This window comes from Schistocerca serialis, chromosome 1, assembly GCF_023864345.2.
Source record: "Schistocerca serialis cubense isolate TAMUIC-IGC-003099 chromosome 1, iqSchSeri2.2, whole genome shotgun sequence".
Taxonomy (NCBI): Eukaryota; Metazoa; Arthropoda; class Insecta; order Orthoptera; family Acrididae; genus Schistocerca; species Schistocerca serialis.
The window spans coordinates 1045404291-1045425839 of record NC_064638.1 but is presented as its reverse complement, the minus strand read 5'-3'; the positions used below and the strand labels follow the sequence as shown (position 1 = coordinate 1045425839).

Below are 21549 nucleotides of genomic sequence, written 5' to 3'. Positions count from 1 at the left end.
GAAATTCTTTCAGTGGGCGCAATAGCGAGCCACAATGGGTAGTCCATGATTGTTGAGTTTGTGGTTTTTGGGGAGCATGTAGAAGGTGGATGTGCATGGTGTCATAGGAGTGAGGGGGGAAATGGTTTAAGGGGAGGGCCTATGGTTTTACACAGAAATTGGAGTTTGTGTTGGACTTCTGGGATGAGATCACTCTGGCAAAGTTTGTTGCTGGAAGAGTCAGATAATTGGCGAAGGCCTTCTGCCAGGTTATCACATTGATTAACAACAACATTGGTGGAATCCTTGTCTGCAGGTGAGGTGAGGTGATCATGATTTGTTTTGAGATTGTACTTGACTGTTTTTTCTTCTACTGAAATGTTGGTGTTTTGAGGAAGGGACCTTGGGAAGGATGGTGAGATTAAGTTGGAGATAAGGAATTCCTGGAAGGTGTCCAGCAGGTGGTTATGAGGGGGGGGGGGGGGGGGGGGTTTATCACGGTTGGATGGTGGTACGAATAGGAAGAGGCAGGGTTCAGTGTTGGAATTACAGTGATTTTGGTTGGAGGGATTGGTGGCAAAGAAGTGCTTTCATTGCAGGAACTGGGAGGAGGAGAGTAGGTTTTTGACAAGTCCATCATGGTTAAATTTTGGTGTAGGACTAAAGTTGAGGCCTTTGGATAGTACTGAAACATCTGTGGAGTTGAGGGTGTTGGTGGGAAGGTTAACAACAGTGTTATGGGTATGTTTTGTGTCTGGATTTGGTGGGGAATTGGTAGGGAGTTTGGGGGATGTGGCAAGTTGAAAAGGTCAGTGAGGTAGGGTTTAGCTGCTATGAGGGGTGGACGAGGAGGAACACTGTGGATACAATAGACGTCAGATAGTGTGCCCTGAGATGGTAGTAGGCTGTCAGCAAATTGGATAATTTATGGAGGTGGTGTCTGGAATACCCCTCAGGCTGCTGGAGAACAAGGGATTCAATTTTGGAGATGCGACATATGGAGTGAGGATTGCAGAATGTAGTATCTTGTGGAGGGAGCAGAGGTGGTTGTGGGATGCCTGTGCCATGGAGATGTGTTTTTTGCAGTACCAGGTTTGTGATGACCAGGGATTGGTGGCATCTGAAAAGTTGCATTGTGAAAGTAGGGGTGGGATCCAGAGAAAGGAATCTTTATAGTTAGGTTATTTGGGGGGGGGGGGGGGGGGGTTCGTGGTTTAGGCAGCATTTGAGAAACAGGATGTGGGACTGCGTTTCAGCTAGGGAAAGGGATACTTTTCTGAATTGGTGCAGAAAGATGGAGCAAGGGTCCATTGTAGCAGGAATGGTGTAAAGAAAAATCGAAATGATGCAGAAATGGGCAAAATAGGTGTTTCTGATTGTGAGAGGATCTGGCTAAGTGAAAAGATGCATGTAGGTGCATAATAATACATAAAGACGTTCAGAAACACACACAGATACGCAAAAATATGCACAGATATGTAAAAATACATACAAATATGCAAAAATACATGAAATTGTGGGAAACCATGTAAAACTGTGCACAAATACGTTAAAAACGTGCAGAAACATGGGTGAAAAGGAACGATGACCGGTAATCCAAGAGAGGAGGGGGGGGGGGGGGGGGTTAGGTCAAGGATCAAAAGTTCATGTGGCATGGGCAGGTGTGGAAAACAAAAGTCTTAAGTACGCCAGGATGAGGGATTAAGTGGGATCAATAGGAATAAATGTGGTTATAATTTCAGAGGAAAGAATCTGAGGCATTAGGTGCAGCATCAACAATAAAGTAGAGAAAGAATTGGACCCTGAGAAGAGGATTGCTATAGACTAGAGCAACAAAGGAAAAAAAAATCACAGGGTTGGAGGGTGGAAGAATGCTGTTCAGAAAAAAAATCAAAGAATGGAAACACCAGATAGGAATATCAACAGTGTAGGAGAAGACGTATCGCTATTTACATTGAATGAGACATGTCAAGTTGCAGACAGAGACACGAGAGAGAGAGAGAGAGAGAGAGAGAGAGAGAGAGAGCAAGCAAGCACACCGCACGCACACACGACCGCCAACTCCTGCACCTCAGGCCAGGAATGCATCGCATGGGATGTAAGCAGCAATCTTGCCTCCAGCACTTTTTAAGTCAATATTTGAACAGGGGCTGATGTGACTTCCATATCATATTAACAGAATCTTCTGTCGGTTCTTGGTAGAACAACATTATAATAATAAATGAAAAACACCAGTTTGCTTTTGGTCTACAATATTACTTTTATTGCTAACCGGTTTTCGGCTTACAGGGCAATCTTCACACATTTACTGAATGTCTGAAGATGGCCTTGTAAGCCGAAAACCGGTTAGCAATAAAAGTAATATTGTAGAACAAAAGCAAACTGGTGTTTTTCATTTATGACTTCCATATATTTAATTTTCTTTGTTTTGCTTAGCTACATTATGTGATTGGAAGTATCCAGATACATAGCTAAAAATGACGTTTAAGTTTGTGCTGCCCTCCTTTGGTAATGCTGGAATTAAATATCGTGTTGGTCCATCCTTAGCCTTGACGACAGCTTCCACTCTTGCAGACATACATTCAATCAGGTGCTGGAAGATTTCTTGGGAAATGGCAGCCCATTCTTCACGGAGTGCTGCATTGAGGAGAGGTATTGGTGTCTGTCAGTGGGGCCTGGCACGAAGTTGGCGTTCCAAAACATCCCAAAGGTGATCTATAGGATTCAGGTCAGGATTCTATGCAGGCCAGTCCATTACAAGGATGTTATTGCCGTTTAACCGCTCCGCCACAGGCCATGCATTATGAACAGGTGCTCATTCATGTTGAAAGATGCAATCGCCATCCCCGAATTGCTCTTCGACAGTGGAAAGCAAGAAGATGCTTAAAACATCAATGTAGGCCTGTTCTCTGATAGTGGCACGTAAAATAACAATGGGTGCAAGCCTCCTCCATGATAAACATGACCACGCCATAACACTACCCCTCCGAATTTCACTGTTGGCACTACACATGCTGGGAGATGACGTTCACCATGCATTCACCATACCCGCACACTGCCATCGGATTGCCACATCGTGTAGCGTGATTCGTTGCTCCACACAATGTTTTTCCATTGTTCAATTGTCGAATGTTTACACTCCTTACACCAAGCGAGGCATCGTTTGGCATTTACCGGTGTGCTGTGTGGCTTATGAGCAGCCGCTCGACCATGAAATCCAAGTTTTCACATCTCCTGCCTAACTGTCAGAGTACTTGCAGTGGATCATGATGCAGTTTTTAATTCCTGTCTGATGGTCTGAATAGATGTCTGCCTATTACACATTACAACCCTCTTCTACTGTCGGCAGTCTGTCAGTCAACAGATAAGGTCAGCCTGTATGCTTTTGTGCTGTGTGTATCCCCCTTCACATTTCCACTTCACTTTCACATTTCCACTTCACTTTCACATTTCCACTTCACTTTCACATCAGAAACAGTGGACCTAGGAATGTTTAGGAGTGTGGAAATTTCACATACAGACATATGATACAAGTGACACGCAATCACCTGACCATGTTCAAAGTCCTTGAGCTCTGCGGAACACCCCATTCTGTTCTCTCATGATGTCTAATGACTACTGAGGTTGCTGGTATGGAGTACCTGGCAGTAGGTGACAGCACAATGCACCTAACATTAAAAACATATTTTGGGGATGTCCGGATACTTTTGATCACATAGTGTATTTGTCATCACATTTATCGTTCTGCATGGGGAAAGCTTCTGTGGATTCTCCACATAACTGAAATCTCTTTAAAAATGGTAAGAGTGGAAGGGGAAGGGGAAGGGGAAGGGGAAGGGGAAGGGGAAGGGGAAGGGGAAGGGGAAGGGGAAGGAAGAGTAGTGTACAGGTGCGGACAGAGATAATGGATTCTGGTGGAGTGTGCAGGAACTAGACTGTGTGTGTTTATATATACTGGGGGTGTGATGGTTCTTTCTTTTTTAAGTATAAAGTTTCTAAATTTGCTTGCTTCTGAAACAGTTACTTCCTGGTGGTAAAGTCTTATTTAGGGAAGAAATCTGATGTCTTCTTGCTGGAGAGACAAGTTGTTTGTCATCGATTAATACTGTACCTAATCCCCATGGTGAACACTAACTTCGATCTATTTATTACTTTATTTGTAGGATTTATTCATCAGCTGTTTCTCAGATGGAGTGAGAAAACAAATTATACACAAAATTTCATAATCTTGTTAAGCTGGAAAATAAAATTTGAATATCTGGTGATAAAATTTACTTTTTAGGTTACTCTCCTTTGCTTCTGCAGTTCTGCTCACTTTTGAGTAAATTGTTGAAATGAAATGTAACTGATAAAAAGTGGTTCTTATTTTCTGAACACCTCACTTAAGGATATGCTGTACATTAATTGTATTAAACACTTTTTTATATTGGTAAGCATGTATTTTTTTCCCCTCTGTTATGCTCTAAATGGTTGTTACTGGAATCTGTTCAATGGGGACAGTGGTCTGACCTTGTTGACGTTACAGAGCATGCGTGGTGGGGCCAGGCTTCACCCTGTCGAAAGTGTTCTTGGTGAAGCCATTACTGGCCAACAACAAAGATAAACGTGGTCTGGCGCTGGATGGACAGTTGAAGCATGAGGGCACGAACCTCGCCTCATCCACCATGTGAGTTTGATGTGGCAGGAAAGGGCATGACTTATGGGTGCTCTTGAGTTGAATTTATTCATTAGTTGTTTATTTTTGTTTCTAGTGGACTGGGAAAATACTGAGTTGTATTTGAAGACTTTGAAATATAAACTGTAAGCCACAAGATATGTCCGTTGGCTGTTTCAGTTTATGCTGTAAATGACAGGCGGGGAAATTTATTTTCTTTGCACCCATTGACATGCCCATGACTGCCCCACCGAGATTGAAATATATTGTTTTATCATGGGTTGTATTCTGTGTGCCTAGAGAGGGCTGTCCCATCGGACCAGGGTTCACCTTGAGCAAAGTGTTTGTGCTGACGCCCCTCCTAGCCAATAACAAGGACAAGTGGGGCTTAGCTCTTGACGGACAGTTAAAACATGAAGACACGAATCTTGCCTCCAGCACTTTGTAAGTCAATATTTGAACAGGGTCTGATGTGACTTTCATATATTTAATTTTCTTTGTTTTGCTTAGCTATTTGTCATCACGTTTATCGTCCTGCACGGGGAAAGCTTCTATGGATTCTCCACATAACTGAAATCTCTTTAAAAATGGCAAGAGTTGATTCAAGTAGACTTCATTGATTGGAAAAGACTGTCACACTGTTGAATATGAATATAACTAGTGAGAAACTATCCCTTAATAGTTCTTAATGAAACAGAATGATAAGAGACACACTGAAGCCTCCTCAGACCCTCTGTGATGTTTTCTCTGCTTGGTTCTAATGTTAATGTGCTTCATTTCTTGCATTTTGCTACACTGTATTGTAATGCTGGCTAATGCATCTGAAAGGCAAGAACTACATCATTACTGTGGCGTTTTAGACATATTAGTTTGCTTTTGTTACATTTGTGATCCTCCCAAGTCTTATTTGAGCATGCTTCGCATGTTTAAAATTGAGGGAAAGGTGCCTAGAGTCATTGTCTTGTCAGTAAATAATATAAACTTTAGAGCATGATAAAGCTTACTTTGTCACTTCTGCTCAGCAGGATAATGTGTAGCGGGTAGAGATGCAGTACGCAAAAATAATTGACATCGATTTCATGTAAATCTTCATTTAGTTATGTTGAAGGTACCACTAACATATATCTCTGTGTGATATGACTTACTGAACGAAAGTGCTGGCGGGTCGATAGACACACAAACATACACATGAAGCTTTCACAACAAACTGTTGCCTCATCAGAAAAGAGGGAAGGAGAGGGAAAGACGAAAGGATGTGGGTTTTAAGGAAGAGGGTAAGGAGTCATTCCAATCCTGGGAGCGGAAAGACTTACCTTAGGGGGAAAAAAGGGGTATACACTCGCGCGCGCACACGCACACGCACACGCACACGCACACGCACACGCACACGCACACGCACACGCACACGCACACGCACACGCACACGCACACGCACACGCACACACACACACACACACACACACACCCATCCGCACGTACTGATGAGGCAACAGTTTGTTGCGAAAGCTTGAATTTTGTGTGTATGTATGTGTCTGTCTGTGTTTCTATCGACCTGCCAGCGCTTTCGTATGGTAAGTCACACATTCTTGGTTTTTAAATATATTTTTCCCGCGTGGAATGTTTCCCTCTATTATATATATATATGAACAGAAATGGAGAAATCGTTTTAAGACAAATATCAGTGTTATATCTCCATGTTTGTTTCCTTTTCTGACAACCTTTTTCGATTCTGTATTTTTGCCAAAGCAATTATTGAGAAAAATTGACTAGATAATATTAACAAAATGTTGCAAAACAGTTGTATGTGATACAGCAGAAATTGTGGAAGGATAGTGATTTAAATGAAAATGTCTGCCAGATTAAAACTATGTGCTGGTCTGACACTTGAAATTGGGACATTTTACTTTCACGGGCAAGTGCTCTACCAATTGAGCTACGCAGGCACAGCTTATGACCCACCCTCATGGATTTACTTTCTTTGAGTACCTTATCTCCTATCATTCAAACTTCATGAAGTTCTTGTGTATATGTTGTAGGACTAGTGATCCTGGAAGAAAGAATATTGCATAGACATGGTGAAGCCTCAGCCTGTGCGATTGCTTCCAGAATGAATTTCCACTAAGCAACAGAGTGTACTTTGATTTGAAACTTCTTGTCAGATTAAAACTGTGTGCTGGACTGGGGTTTGAGCTTTGCCTTTTTTTGTAAAAGTGATCTACTGGCTGAGCTATCCAAGCATTACTAATGGCCAGCTCTCACAGTGTGTGATAGGCAATGGCCCCAGCTTCAAGTTCTGGTGTGGCAAACAGTTTGTCTTCTAGGAAGTTCCATATAGCACACACACACTGCTACAGAGTCAAAATTCATTCTGGAAGTGATATATATGATTGAACAGTAGTGTTAGCATGGCTGAGGAAAACTCGAGACAGAGCCTAAGGGTCATGTGACTACTAATTGACTGCCAAACAATTTTCAGTGCCTCTCTGAGAATACTTCACATTGACGCTTCATTATATTAACAGTGATTTGAAATGTCAGCATTTGAACTGTGTGGAAGAATAGTTTGATTCTGAGATTCCACTGTGTTGATTGTGTCTACCCTGAAGCAATCTTGACGACACTTTGTATGGACTGTGATTAGTATTAAAGCAAGATAACAGACTTCCATAGCTTACAAAATGATTTAAAAATGAAATATTTTGATTCTGAAATAATGACACTGACAAGTTTTTCTCCAATATGAACAGTTTAGTTGAAATTATTGACTTTCCTAACATTACATACTAAGGAAGTTAAATTCTTTTGTCACGTTAACCATAGCAACTATTCATGGCAAAAGTGAGACAATGAAAGGACTGTAATATTTTATAATGAAGTCCATCTGCTATCTTTTCCGTTTCTGTTTGCCAAGGTACATCGTCAAGAACCTTCATAAAAATGCCAGAAATGCACACAGTATCTGTGAAAGTTATATGCAGTGTATTCTGAACTGAAACCCGTGAAGTTGTATGGAAAATATTTAGAATGTATTCCACCACAAATTTGAAGATTTCAATAATGAATGTCCCAAAACTCCTGAAGTGAGTGCTTAAGCCACATTGACACTGAAATGATGCTACTTTGGTAATAACTGAAGCCCAGAGGATGAATACTGTGATTGAAAGTGCGCATTGGCAAATTGAAAATACTATGGAAAAACAGCAGGCATACTTAATATTAAAGTTTACTCATCTAAACACATTTTGTAGCACATTATGAGAAGCAATGACTGTCAGTTAGCTTAAAGTGTAATGGCAGTATTAATAAACTGCTGCCCTCAAATTCATGAAATTTTTATCTGGTAATACGGGAAATGTACATATTAATGAAAATTTTATGTCCCAAAATACAAGATACATTAAAATCTATTAAGCATGAGAGCTGTATCAGAATTAGGTTGTTATGTATGATCTACCCGCTAAAATGAGAGAGAGTGTAAGTTGACTACATTAACTTTGGTCAGTATAACTTTCCCCTTTATTGGTGAAGTCCTGGAGGTCACTACATCTTTCAAAAAGCTCTCAAATGTCAAACTTTAAACTTAACTTGAATAGCCTAATGGCAATGTAACTGATCACAATAAGTGAGAAATCAGAGTACGAGTTTTAACCAGCACAAATTTTCATTGTCGTCTTTCCATTATACGACTGATGGTGTCCCATATTCACAACTACGATTTTATTTCTTTGTTCACAAGTTTTCGGTTCCTAGCTGTTTGAGTGACCTTCCACGACATAGAAATATTACTAAAATTTTGACTAATTGTTCCATAAATTCAGTTTTATGCCATTCACAATAGTTTAGAACTCATTTAGGAGACTGTTTCCCTTGCTATAGATGGCTGTTGTTTGTTCGTTGTCTAGTAGCAACTGTGTTACTAACCAGTAAGTAAATTAAGGAAACGAAGCCACTCGCCTGTAGCGAACTAGTGTGTGAAGCATATTAATGCGTAAAAGAAAAGGCTATTCACAGTACCTTTCGAGCTCTTGGTCTTCTTCTAGTGAAGGTGTTTTTCTAGTGAAAGTGCCTGTGGGACCCTCCCGCCAACTCTTCCCCCCTCCCATCATCTCTCCCTCCCCCTCCTACCATTTTTCCCACCCCCACCTCCCGCCATCTTTCCCGCCCCCCCTCCCGCCATCTTTCCCACCCTCCCTCCCGCCATCTTTCCCACCCCCCTCCCGCCATCTTTCCCACCCCACCTCCCGCCATCTTTCCCACCTCCTCCCCCACTCCCGCCCTCTCTCCCACCTCCTTCCCCACTCCTGCCCTCTCTCCCACCTCCTTCCCCACTCCTGCCCTCTCTCCCACCCCTCATCCTCTCTCCCCCCTCACCCTCTCTTCCTCGCCTCGCCCTCTCTCCCACCCCGCGCCCTCTCGCCCTCTCTCCCACCCCGCACCCTCTCGCCCTCTCTCCCACCCCGCACCCTCTCGCCCTCTCTCCCACCCCGCACCCTCTCGCCCTCTCTCCCACCCCGCACCCTCTCGCCCTCTCTCCCACCCCGCACCCTCTCGCCCTCTCTCCCACCCCGCACCCTCTCGCCCTCTCTCCCACCCCGCACCCTCTCGCCCTCTCTCCCACCCCGCACCCTCTCGCCCTCTCTCCCACCCCGCACCCTCTCGCCCTCTCTCCCACCCCGCACCCTCTCGCCCTCTCTCCCACCCCGCACCCTCTCGCCCTCTCTCCCACCCCGCACCCTCTCGCCCTCTCTCCCACCCCGCACCCTCTCGCCCTCTCTCCCACCCCGCACCCTCTCGCCCTCTCTCCCACCCCGCACCCTCTCCCACCCCGCACCCTCTCGCCCTCTCTCCCACCCCGCGCCCTCTCGCCCTCTCTCCCACCCCGCGCCCTCTCGCCCTCTCTCCCACCCCGCGCCCTCTCGCCCTCTCTCCCACCCCGCGCCCTCTCGCCCTCTCTCCCACCCCGCGCCCTCTCGCCCTCTCTCCCACCCCGCGCCCTCTCGCCCTCTCTCCCACCCCGCGCCCTCTCTCCCACCCCTCGCCCTCTCGCCCTCTCTCCCACCCCTCGCCCTCTCTCCCACCCCTCGCCCTCTCTCCCACCCCTCGCCCTCTCTCCCACCCCTCGCCCTCTCGCCCTCTCTCCCACCCCTCGCCCTCTCGCCCTCTCTCCCACCCCTCGCCCTCTCGCCCTCTCTCCCACCCCTCGCCCTCTCTCCCACCCCTCGCCCTCTCTCCCACCCCTCGCCCTCTCTCCCACCCCTCGCCCTCTCTCCCACCCCTCGCCCTCTCTCCCACCCCTCGCCCTCTCTCCCACCCCTCGCCCTCTCTCCCACCCCTCGCCCTCTCTCCCACCCCCTCGCCCTCTCTCCCACCCCTCGCCCTCTCTCCCACCCCTCGCCCTCTCTCCCACCCCTCGCCCTCTCTCCCACCCCTCGCCCTCTCTCCCACCCCTCGCCCTCTCTCCCACCCCTCGCCCTCTCTCCCACCCCTCGCCCTCTCTCCCACCCCTCGCCCTCTCACCCACCCCTCGCCCTCTCACCCACCCCTCGCCCTCTCACCCACCCCTCGCCCTCTCACCCACCCCTCGCCCTCTCTCCCACCCCTCGCCCTCTCTCCCACCCCTCGCCCTCTCTCCCACCCCTCGCCCTCTCTCCCACCCCTCGCCCTCTCTCCCACCCCTCGCCCTCTCTCCCACCCCTCGCCCTCTCTCCCACCCCTCGCCCTCTCTCCCACCCCTCGCCCTCTCTCCCACCCCTCGCCCTCTCTCCCACCCCTCGCCCTCTCTCCCACCCCTCGCCCTCTCTCCCACCCCTCGCCCTCTCTCCCACCCCTCGCCCTCTCTCCCACCCCTCGCCCTCTCTCCCACCCCTCGCCCTCTCTCCCACCCCTCGCCCTCTCTCCCACCCTCGCCCTCTCGCCCACCCCTGACCCTGCCCTCTGGCCCTGCCCTCTGGCCCCAGCCCTCTGGCCCCAGCCCTCTGGCCCCAGCCCTCTGGCCCCAGCCCTCTGGCCCCAGCCCTCTGGCCCCAGCCCTCTGGCCCCGCCCCCTCGACCTCTCTCTCTCTCTCTCTCTCTCTCTCTCTCTCTCTCTCTCTCTCTCTCTCTCGCCACACCCCTCCCCCCCCCTCTCTCTCTCTCTCTCGCCACACCCCTCCCCCCCCCTCTCTCTCTCTCGCCACACCCCTCCCCCCCCTCTCTCTCTCTCTCTCGCCACACCCCCCCCCTCTCTCTCTCTCTCGCCACACCCCTCCCCCCCCCCTCTCTCTCTCTCTCTCTCTCTCTCTCTCTCTCTCTCTCTCTCTCTCTCTCTCGCCACACCCCTCTCTCTCTCTCTCTCTCTCTCTCTCTCTCTCTCTCTCTCGCCACACCCCTCTCTCTCTCTCTCTCTCTCTCTCTCTCTCTCGCCACACCCCTCTCTCTCTCTCGCCACCCCCCCCCCCTCTCTCTCTCTCTCTCTCTCTCTCTCTCTCTCTCTCTCTCTCTCTCTCTCTCTCTCTCTCTCTCTCTCTCTCTCTCTCTCTCTCTCGCCACCCCCCCCTCTCTCTCTCTCTCTCTCTCTCTCTCTCTCTCTCTCTCTCTCTCTCTCTCTCGCCACACCCCTCTCTCTCTCTCTCTCTCTCTCTCTCTCTCTCTCTCTCTCGCCACACCCCTCTCTCTCTCTCTCTCTCTCTCTCTCTCTCTCTCTCTCTCTCGCCACACCCCTCTCTCTCTCTCTCTCTCTCTCTCTCTCTCTCGCCACACCCCTCTCTCTCTCTCTCTCTCTCTCTCTCTCGCCACACCCCTCTCTCTCTCTCTCTCTCTCTCTCTCTCTCTCTCTCTCGCCACACCCCTCTCTCTCTCTCTCTCTCTCTCTCTCTCTCTATACACCTCCCGCCGCACCTCCTCTACCTTGCCATTTCCCCTCACATGTTCTACCCTTTCAACTGTTTTCGTCCTGGTACACAACTGCTGAATTGTCTGTTGGAAGACATGTCTCGCAATATCCTGCTCTACTCTCCTTGTAACACTTTCCCCAAGTACATCATCCAGGCATCTGCTCTCAATAATTGATAATTAGTAGTCAGTCTCACTGCAACCAAGGTAGTGTTTATTTGAGTGCCCGTGCAGTTGGTTATTTGAATGTGTGTACTTTTGCTAGAGAAAGGGTAAGAACTCGAAAGCTATTGTGAGCTCTATTTCTGTTGTGTGTCTATGCACCTTACATTAGTGGTTAGCTTTGCCTTGTTTTAGTATTGTTCCATCCAGGATTTTACATTATTGTTGTTTTGATCTGTGGCTTCCTCACCACCTTCTACTGACAAATTTTCAGTAGGTAGTTATACTGATGGCACACTTTTACTTTGCACCTGAGTGAAAGATGCTGCGAGTGGAAGCTTGTGATTGGTTCATAACTCACTGGTTGCTGAGACAGGCCCCACCCACTTCTCGCAGCATAGCCAGCTTATAGGTTATAAAAGCATTGAAGATGTAATGGATTAATACTTCGCAGAATTGACAGAGAATGGTTAGTGAGGTGCTAGAAGGTCCAGGTACAGTCTTTTTGCACATTTTTGCCGTGGTTGGCAATGACCATGAACATTCCCGAGCAGCACAAAGTTGGGCAACTTCCAATGACCATAGAGGGGCAAAGTAAGTGTGCGACCAGTACATAAAATTGGTAATGAATATTATCATTTTGGAATGCTACGTTGATGTTACTGCCAATCTTAATAATAAATGCACTTCTCTCCTTGTGTTTTCAATGGATGTAATATTTCCTCCTCATTTTGTTTTTGCTTTAGTGTGTGTGTTTATATAGCAATATTTTTCTGTGCCACATTTTTATATCAGTGAGAAATGTTAGTTGTGAGTTGAATTACTCTCTTTCAGTTCTGAGGGCATTCTGTCTCACAGTCTTGTTTAGGATGAAAAGTCTTTAAGAATTTCCAAATGGGTTCAGACTCAATTCAGAATGAAGCACCATTTAATTACTGCCTAAATTATTTAATAATGTAAAACTTCTTTGGTATTGTTTTGTCTGGTAGTTATCTTTGGTATCACAGAGGTCTAGTGGAATGCTTTTTATTTGTGCAAAAGACTGAGTCTGTTGGTAGGACAGCAGTGTCGTTGGTGTAATTGTCTTCTGTGATTGGTTTTCTTGTTTCATGATTACATTACATTTATTTATCTCATCACTCAAAAAATGCCCCTTTCTTCACCAACTGGCCTCAGGTCCTCTATCATGATGTTATAATTACGAATCTTAAGTCGTCGTCATGTAAGGAGGGCATACAAGAAAAGAAATGTCTTGCAGTTGTTTTCTGAGAGAGGTGCATGAAAGACTGTTACATGTTCATGAACTGCAAGTGAGTGCTATTCAAAGGAAAAATCAACACCATCATCTCCACCTTCCTTCTACCTTCCCCTTCAATTATTTGTACTGCACTCAACAATATTTTCTTTATACAGTAACATAGTTTTGCCCAGGGCAGCATCATCAGTGTTAAGGAGTGCCAGCTCATAAATTATGTGGTCTGTTGTTCTTTTTGACCTGTTTAATAATGTTGAGAACCCATGTTTCAGTTGTCACTTGTTTTTGAATTGTGGAATCAACTGGCCATTTGGGCATGGTTGTCTGATAGACATAAATATGACTACCATTGTGTAGCCCAACTCCTAGGGCTTCCGCTTTAGAGTTGCGCAGCAGGACTATTAAGCCTCTACAGAGACTAGACCCCTAAATAGTCAGGTGAACTCTGCACATCTGCAATCAGTATCTCCTTCAGGACTAGGATACACATCTGCAATCAGTATCTCCTTCAGGACTAGGATACTATGTGCTTTGCCCAAAACATTCACCCCATTGCTATTGCATTTTCAAGAGAGAAAAAGAATAAAGGAAGGAAAGAAAGGAAGAAACATAAGGAGAAAATGCCATTGTCTTGACTTGAAAGTGGGTCTCATTTTTCCAAGAAGTGACCTACTTGTGGTGAGTCTGAACTTGTTCACCAAGGCCCATTTACTATGAGACAGATGATGTCAAGCTCCAAACTGTCTATACACTGCTGTGATGCAACCATTGGCAGCCAAAGCATGAATAAGCTCATCCATAGGAGTTTTCTGCTTGGTGTCAGTTGAGCTGTGGTTTCTGATTTGTGAAGGCTTCGTTCTTATTTGCCATGTATATATACATGATATCCCCTGTTAACCATAGACACATCATGGTGGGAACAATGCCAAGCACTCGATTGCCTTGGACTCACTGTTCCTGAGGAAACTACTCCATATTCGATCTATTGGTCAAGTTTCTCAACCTTCACACAGAACTTAGTGATAGTACCTTTGTGTACACTCATGTCTCTCAGCCTGGCCATGGTGTCAGCTATGCATTCATCATTGGCATTTTTGGTATCTGCTCAGTATTTACAGCAGAGCTCTCACCTCATTTCAGGCCATGCAGTATACTGGGCAACACAGCATAAAAGACCACAGCATTGACATAAACAAATTTGATGTTCTAACAAGGGAAGGCAACCTTCCATTGAAGACCCCCTGGGAAATGATGAAAAATTAATGTGGAAGAAGTGGTACTAGAAGTAGGTGGATAAAGAAAACGAAGGAAGAAAAATCCGAGATTTTCAGAAGAATGTGAGCAAAAAGTGAAAGAAAGAAGAGCGGCAAAGGAGAACACCTACAAGAGGATTCCAGTGAAAGTAAAGAAGCATCTGAAAACGTTAATAGAGAAACTAAAAATCTTCTCAGAAGGAATAAGAGAGAACATGTGGGTAGTGTAATCAAAAGACCAAAGAAGAATAAAAGGGCTGGGAATAAAAGAGGTTTTTACAGATCAGTTACATTTTTCAGAAAAAGATATATACCACAGATGTGTGGCATCAGAGATAAAAGTGGCAATACAGAACTGGAAAGATCCAAGGTATAGAAATTTGGAGGGAATATTTTAAGGAGCTTCTAAATTTTGAATATGGAAGTGAAGAAATGGAGCAACAACATGATCATCAGAGGGTAGATCCCTTTGTGGAACGATCGACAATGAAAGAGACAGTAGACTCAATCAAAATACTGAAAGACAATAGTGCTCCAGGAAGAGATGGCATATAACAGCTGAATTGTTTAGGAAAGGAGGAATAAAAATTGCAAAACAAATACACAATGTTCTTACAAACATCTGGAATGAAGAAAGAATGCCAGAGGAGTGGACAGAAGCAGTAATAATACCAGTTCATAAAAAGGATGACAAAAAAACGGTGCAGGAACTACAGAGGCGTCTCATTAATTAGCAATACCCATAAAGTGTTCTCAAATATGCTCGAGACAAAATTAGATCCATATTTAAAAGAGATAATAAATGAGAAACAAATGGGATTTATGAAGAATCATTCAACCACTGACCATATATTAATACTGAAAGAGGGCATATCCAAATATTGGAAGTACAACAAAACAATGGCAATACAGGTTGTTGATTTTAAGAAAGCCGTGATACTATATGCAGAGATAAGTTGTGAGAGAAAATGGAGAATATTTCAAGGCCTTTGACATAAAAACAGGAATCAGGCAAGGAGATGGAATATCACCCCTCTCATTCATCATTGTAATACAGGAAGTGTTACACGCAACAAGTGAAGCAGAAGAGTAAATTAAAGTGGGAACAAAAATATATTTACTGGTCTTTTCATATTGCGTAGCGGGTAATCTCTGAGTATCTTGGTGACCTTAAAATACTAGCAAAAAGACTTTCAAAAAGGAAAGGAAGCTGGATTAGAAGTAAATGATGAGAAAAATATTCATGAGGTTAGAATGAAATTACAGAACAAACAGATGGGAAACACTGTAGATGGATAACCATACGTTTGAAGAAGTTGGCGAGTTTAAATATCTGGGTGTAGTAGTTAACAACGAAAACAATGAGAAGCAAGAGACCGAGGCGAGGATCAAAAGCTGCATTCACACTCTGCATCATACATACTCAACAAACTACCGTCATTTAAAATTTTTTAAGGAGGAACCGAAGTAAAAATATATAAAACTGTAGTCAGACTAGTATTACAATATGGTGTAAAATATGGAAAGTAGATAAATGCAGGGAGAGAAAGATAAATACAGGGACAGAAAGATAAGTTTTTGAAAATTAAGTCCTGCGAAAGATATTTGGACTAATGTATGAGGGAGGAGAATGGTGAAGATAGAAAGAACAGGGAGCTGTACAGTGAACCGGATTTAGTTGTGGGAGCCAAAAGAAGAAGACTAAGATGGACCAGCCACATCTATAGAAGAGAGCAGGGATCTTTACTGAGAGATGACTCGTGGAATAAAACGGAAGGCTGAAGAACTTTAGGCAGGCTGAAAATTAGATCGGGAGACTAGGTCGCCAAGGATCTCTAGGTACTGGGAGTAAGAAAGAATGATGCCGAAGGCGGAATACTGTGCAAGAGGCTCCTTGACGAGGCCAAAAATAAACTGCAGTTTGTGGGGTCAGAAGAGTAAGAGTACAGTAGAGTAGCAATATGGCAAAGGACATTTAATCTTTAGTTTGGGATATCCATTTCTATGCAGCGTTTTTTGTGTACTCTTCTCCAAGAGGAAGTCCTTGTTCTTAGCTCTCTTTCTTTCTGTCAGTTGGGCGCAACATGTAGTCGCTTTTAACTCCTTTTTTGTTGTAGAGGTCTAAGGTTCTAACGTTGGCATCTATGACCTTATTTGTTTTTGTGCCTAAAACAAAATGAACTAACCCTATTGTTTTGGACAGTATTATATTCAGCACCTGCGTAGTTCAGAGCTGTACTCCACATAAGCTGACTAGGCATAAATAATTCTATGAAACAAAGTAATGAATGTGATTGAAGAACATTGTTCATCTGATTGCATTAAAAAAAAAGTGAAGGATTTTCTCTGTAAGACTTTCATTTAGACTACAGAAAAGAATTGGAGAACAGTTCTTGTACAAAAGAAGTTCCATTTTCACTATCAGATTAGGTATGTGTCCATATGGGTGTGTTGGTTGCTTGAGTGTTTTTTAAGTGTCAGCATTTATTGTTACTGTGTGAAAACGCACCAATCTGTGAGAAATCTTCCAGTATTGTTGCCAGTTTGAAATTCACTTTGATAAAGTTAGTAAAAATCAAATGTGTCCATCACTGAAGATGTACTATCAAAAGAAACAATTTACAACGGACTTCAGGACATTTTTAAGAAAGATTTAATTATGGACATTGCTGTTAAATTTTCAAAGTAATGTACATTTACAGGAATGTCATTACTTTTGACACAGTCTTCCAATGAATCTGCAACCATGTTGGCTCAGTAATATAGGAATGTCATTGCCTGTATAGACTGTATAATTCTTATTAGGTTGTTCTCATTAAAACTGAGTTGCAACTGTTGTTTTTGAAATCATTTTGTTTTGGATTGCTGCTGCTTTTCTTGCATGTCACTGCTTGGTATTAAAATTGTTTTGCTAATTTTCCATGTTTTTGTGATGCATGGAGTTTTTGAATGCAATAAGAATGAAGCTAGTCTGCTCAATGGACCTTGTAGCAAAAATTAATTTGGTTTTTTAACAGTTAATGCTGAAAATTGCTAAAGATGTGGTGAGCATTGTAAATATTTTAGAAAGACTCTATTATCCATGGTAATGATTGAGGACAGAGATTATTTTTTTAAAAATGTTAATCTTTCATAAACCTCAATTGTTGTCCAGTTCATATCTGGTCACATAATTTCAGTGTTCCTCACTATATTATTCAGTGATTAGATGTGGAACTAAAAGAAAATGTAAAAGATGGGGTGCTGGGTTATTTTACTACAGTTATGTACTACACTAAGATTGTTTCGGTAGTATCATTAATAGAAGATCCTTCATTAATTGCAGAGTTGCAGATCCTTCCCAAAGAGAGAATCTTGGAATAATTGTGCAGTACAAGGTCAAAGTGAAGCTCTGTCTGGGTGCACTTGGAGGGTACGTAGAATGTTAATTTACAGTCCCAAATTTCATTTATTCCTTCCTTCCACTTCTTATTCTCACCCTTATGTTCTTAGCTGTTTGTATATAATCCAAAATTCATTTTGTTAGTAGCAATGCGTCTTAAGTCTGTGCTGTTTCCTGTACCTGTAATTTGTCATTGTAATACTGAAGTACTGAATTTTCGAGTGTTTATAATAAGATATTAACTGCTTTCCCTTTCTTGATTTTCTTTACACTTTTCCATTTTTTGTAATTCTTAAAATTTTTAAGCATCTTTTTTAAACTTTCCATTACTATGCAGATTTATTTTATAAATTTCAGATGTATTGTTTTAATGTAATAAACAGATTGTTAATAACCTCTTATCACTGTTATTTGTGCTGATCATTTGTTCCTTAAATTCCTCAGATCTACAGAAAATTATAGTAATCTAAAACTAACATAGTCAACATTTGGTTGTTGTTACAGTGTATTAAAATAAGAGTGGATATTGCTGTTCAGACTAGATTTACATTTTCTTAATGAAAAAATGCAAGATTTTTTTTATGTCTGGAGTTTTATTTTAATTCAAATAATTCTCCAAAGACCCTGGTCTGATATCTGCTTAAATAAATTTCATGTAATAGCTCTTCCTCTTATGGTATACTTAGTTTGCTGCTGAAATATAAGTAATTTATTTTATTACTGGTAACAGATTTTTGCTGCAGGTTAAGAGGATTTGCTTTTCTGTAAGTGCACTCTCACTGCTGCAGCCAGATGAGGGACAAAAAGAGGGATTGGGCAACGAGGAGTTGTTAGTTGTGGGAGAGATAAACAGGTGACACTCTGAGGCAATGATGAAATGGAGATTAATGCTTACAGTGAATCACAAAACTGAGGCAGTACCAATTTTTAAACAGCCGTTGTTGTTGTTGTTGTTGTTGGTGTGTGTGTGTGTGTGTGTGTGTGTGTGTGTGTGTGTGTGTGTGTGTGTGTGTGTGTGTGTGTGTCAGGTGGGAGGGTGACAGCATTACAGTTATGGGATATACTTTGTAAATTTCAATTTCAGAGACTTGATTGCCGAGCTGCCGTTTATTCTGATGCATCCTAAACCTGAAGAAGAGCCAGCACCATCTACAGCCCGGCCATCTCCATCACATGCAGTAAAGGAAGATGGTGAAGATGTTGTGCCTGTTGACACAAACCTTATCCAACTTGATACGTAAGTATTTCCTAATGGTCTTTGTTTTATTGCACAATTACACCAACGAGCCAGAAAAAGAAGTTTTTTTTTTTCTTTTATATCATTCTTATGTCCACCCATTATACAGATTTAGATTTTCTGTGGTTTGCTTGAATCTATTAAGGCAAATGCGGACTTGGTCAGCTCGAAAATGCACCCCCTTCTTTCTTTTTTGTAGTCCTCATAAACATCATATTTTTTAACAACCTGAAAGAGAACATTGTTATTGTTTATTGAACTACGGGAGAAATATTGAGGCATATGGTAGCTATGCTGATCAGTGGAAATGCTTTCCAAATGGATGCATGCATGTGCGTGTGTGCGTGCCCTCCCTCCCTCACACACGCGCACACACACACACACACACAAAACCTCTTGTGCCTCCTGGCTGCTGTGTCAGTGAGAATATTCGTTATTTATGTGGTGGGTATTGATTAAACCTTGTATGTGTATTAGTATTAATTTTGAATAGGGATACTAAGCAGTAACATTCTAGTTGTGTGTCACTGTTATATTTTTGCTTTTAATAGAGAGCTTCAATTCTCCTGCATCTGTCCTGTCATTTTCTGTCCTTTCTCCCATTACTATCTTAAATATGTTGCTGAGAGTCTTACACTGTATATCAAATTCAGTTCCTTCTTTATATTAGATTATGAGATGAAATTAGAAATTATGAATTACTGAATGGATAAAAATAATAATGTGGTCCTTGTAGCAGCAAACTGCTTTGTCATAAATCTAAACGAAAACTTACATAACTTGAGTTTTACTTTATAATTGACTGCTTGTATTGTTAAATAGTTATGATTTGAACTGTTGTTTGCTCATTATTTTCACAGGGAAGGAATATGCCCTGATCAAGATGATGATATAATCTTCGAAGATTTTGCAAGACTGCGATTGAAAGGTGCAGAAACAGATGCTTAAAAATGGTCATCGTTGGGGGGGGGGGGGAACAAAAAAAAAAAACACTTCGCTTCTTCATTGTGCACAGAAATTACTTTGTGTGGAGTAATAAGTGACACTGCAATAATCACAGCAGTGAATACTTTTAACTTGAAGGTTGCAACTTCCATTTGAAGCTCTGGGGTTTAACTTGTAATTTATGTGCTTCTTGAAGTAACCAGAGGTTTCAGACAATAGAGGAAGTGATAATGGCATATGTGGAAGGTGGGGTGGCATTTTCTGGTGTTAAGTGATTAGTACTGAATAACAACATAGCCATTTTCATTTTGATATTTTTTGTATTGCATAATAATACAACAGTCCCTTCACCATATTCTACTGTTACCTTACATTGCTACACATTATTTTAGTTACGTGTCATCAGTCTGAGCATTTTAATTGGTATTTTTAGTGAACACACTCTCTCGCTCTCGCTCTCGCTCTCTCTCTCTCTCTCTTTCTTTCTTTCTCATATGTTGACCTAGTCAGGAGATAAGGACTGTAAGATACTTGCCGTTTGTAAAGTTTTTAACCATAGACAAGATTCTGTTGTTGTTTCTTATCCTGTAGGTAATGACTTAATTTAAACTGGAATAATAATCCAGTTGCTGTAGCCTGCAATAATGTAACACCTTGTTTGCCTGTGCACATAGGCCAGTACATGATAGTCTATAGAGGTGATTGTGTATTGCTATAGATTGTGTTCCTCTTTAATCCAGTCACCAGAGATCAATTTCTTTTTGTTGCTGTATGTACTTTTGAGTGTAAAAGAAACTGCAGAAATGTTTATCAGTTGTTATTGAATATTGGTTCCTTAAATTTTGCCAGTATTCATGGTATGCACCAAATGTAAACACCCTGCGTTAAACTTTTTAAATCAAATCTGTTAGGTGAGACATTGTTGTTGTTTTTGTTGTTGTTGTAGTTGTTGTTTTTCCTTTTTTTTTTTTTTACTAGAGTATAACTAGATCAAAATATTGGAATCATGAGAAAACCATTTGATATAGTATTTAGAGACATTATCTTTTTTTCCAAAAACTAAAGAAAAAAACCCCCTCACTTACATGCGTAAGCTTATGTTACACTGTAATAGTGTAGTACCACCATGGTGTGAGGAAGTGTTTATTTTAAAGAATATTTGTGACTTCTATATAAAAAAAAGCTTATTTTTCACCTGGAAAATGCGGTTTTTCGTGGTCAGCTCTCTTCGTTGAGGCACAAAAATTCTCTCTCCCAGTTGGCATATTCGTATGTTTCCTAAATTTATATCGCAGTAAATATCTTAATTAATCACTTTCTTCTTTCAATATTTATGACTTTCCTGTTCGATACATTTTAGCGCATTTCTTCTGGAACTATGTATAGCAGTCCATAATCTCACAAGAATTATATTATTTGTTCTCTGATGATGATGATGATGATGATGATGATGAACTTTGACTCAATTACGTCATCATAGTGTTGCTTTTTCATACATGGAAACAACAAGTAAGTGCTCAAAACTAGGTCAGATAGGTGTGGCAAGAAAATTGTCATTTTTGGCTGGTCATTCAAAGTCAATGGACAATTTTGGTAACAATCATCCTCATTCCCAGAGTTTTTTTAAAATTCACTGACCTGAGCCCCAACACAGTCTAGTTAATGCTGTCTTATTTTCAGTGGTCAGTCATTGGTTCTCGAGAAAATTAACAAACTGAATCAATGTTTTTGTCTCTTTTGGTAGTTAACAAATTTCCAGAACATGACTTGTCATCCATTAACATGTAAACATTTGTGACTTGTGAAAACAAT

General features: G+C 42.5%; 1 protein-coding gene across 2 annotated transcripts in view; it reads left to right on the top strand.

Annotated features, from left to right (window-relative positions):
- The window catches only part of LOC126414704 (beta-arrestin-1), a 507073-nt gene extending 486382 nt beyond the window's left edge, over window positions 1–20691 (top strand). Inside the window, exons 10-13 of one of the 2 annotated variants that reach the window (XM_050083370.1) lie at window positions 4505–4645; window positions 17499–17585; window positions 18640–18792; window positions 19653–20691. In XM_050083370.1, the coding sequence (XP_049939327.1) occupies window positions 4505–4645; window positions 17499–17585; window positions 18640–18792; window positions 19653–19740 (469 nt within the window). In that variant the 3' untranslated portion in view covers window positions 19741–20691. Of the gene's footprint in view, window positions 1–4504; window positions 4646–4933; window positions 5078–17498; window positions 17586–18639; window positions 18793–19652 lie in introns of both variants that reach the window. The other variant, XM_050083369.1, reaches the window with a different exon arrangement.
- The last annotated feature ends 858 nt before the right edge of the window (window positions 20692–21549 follow it).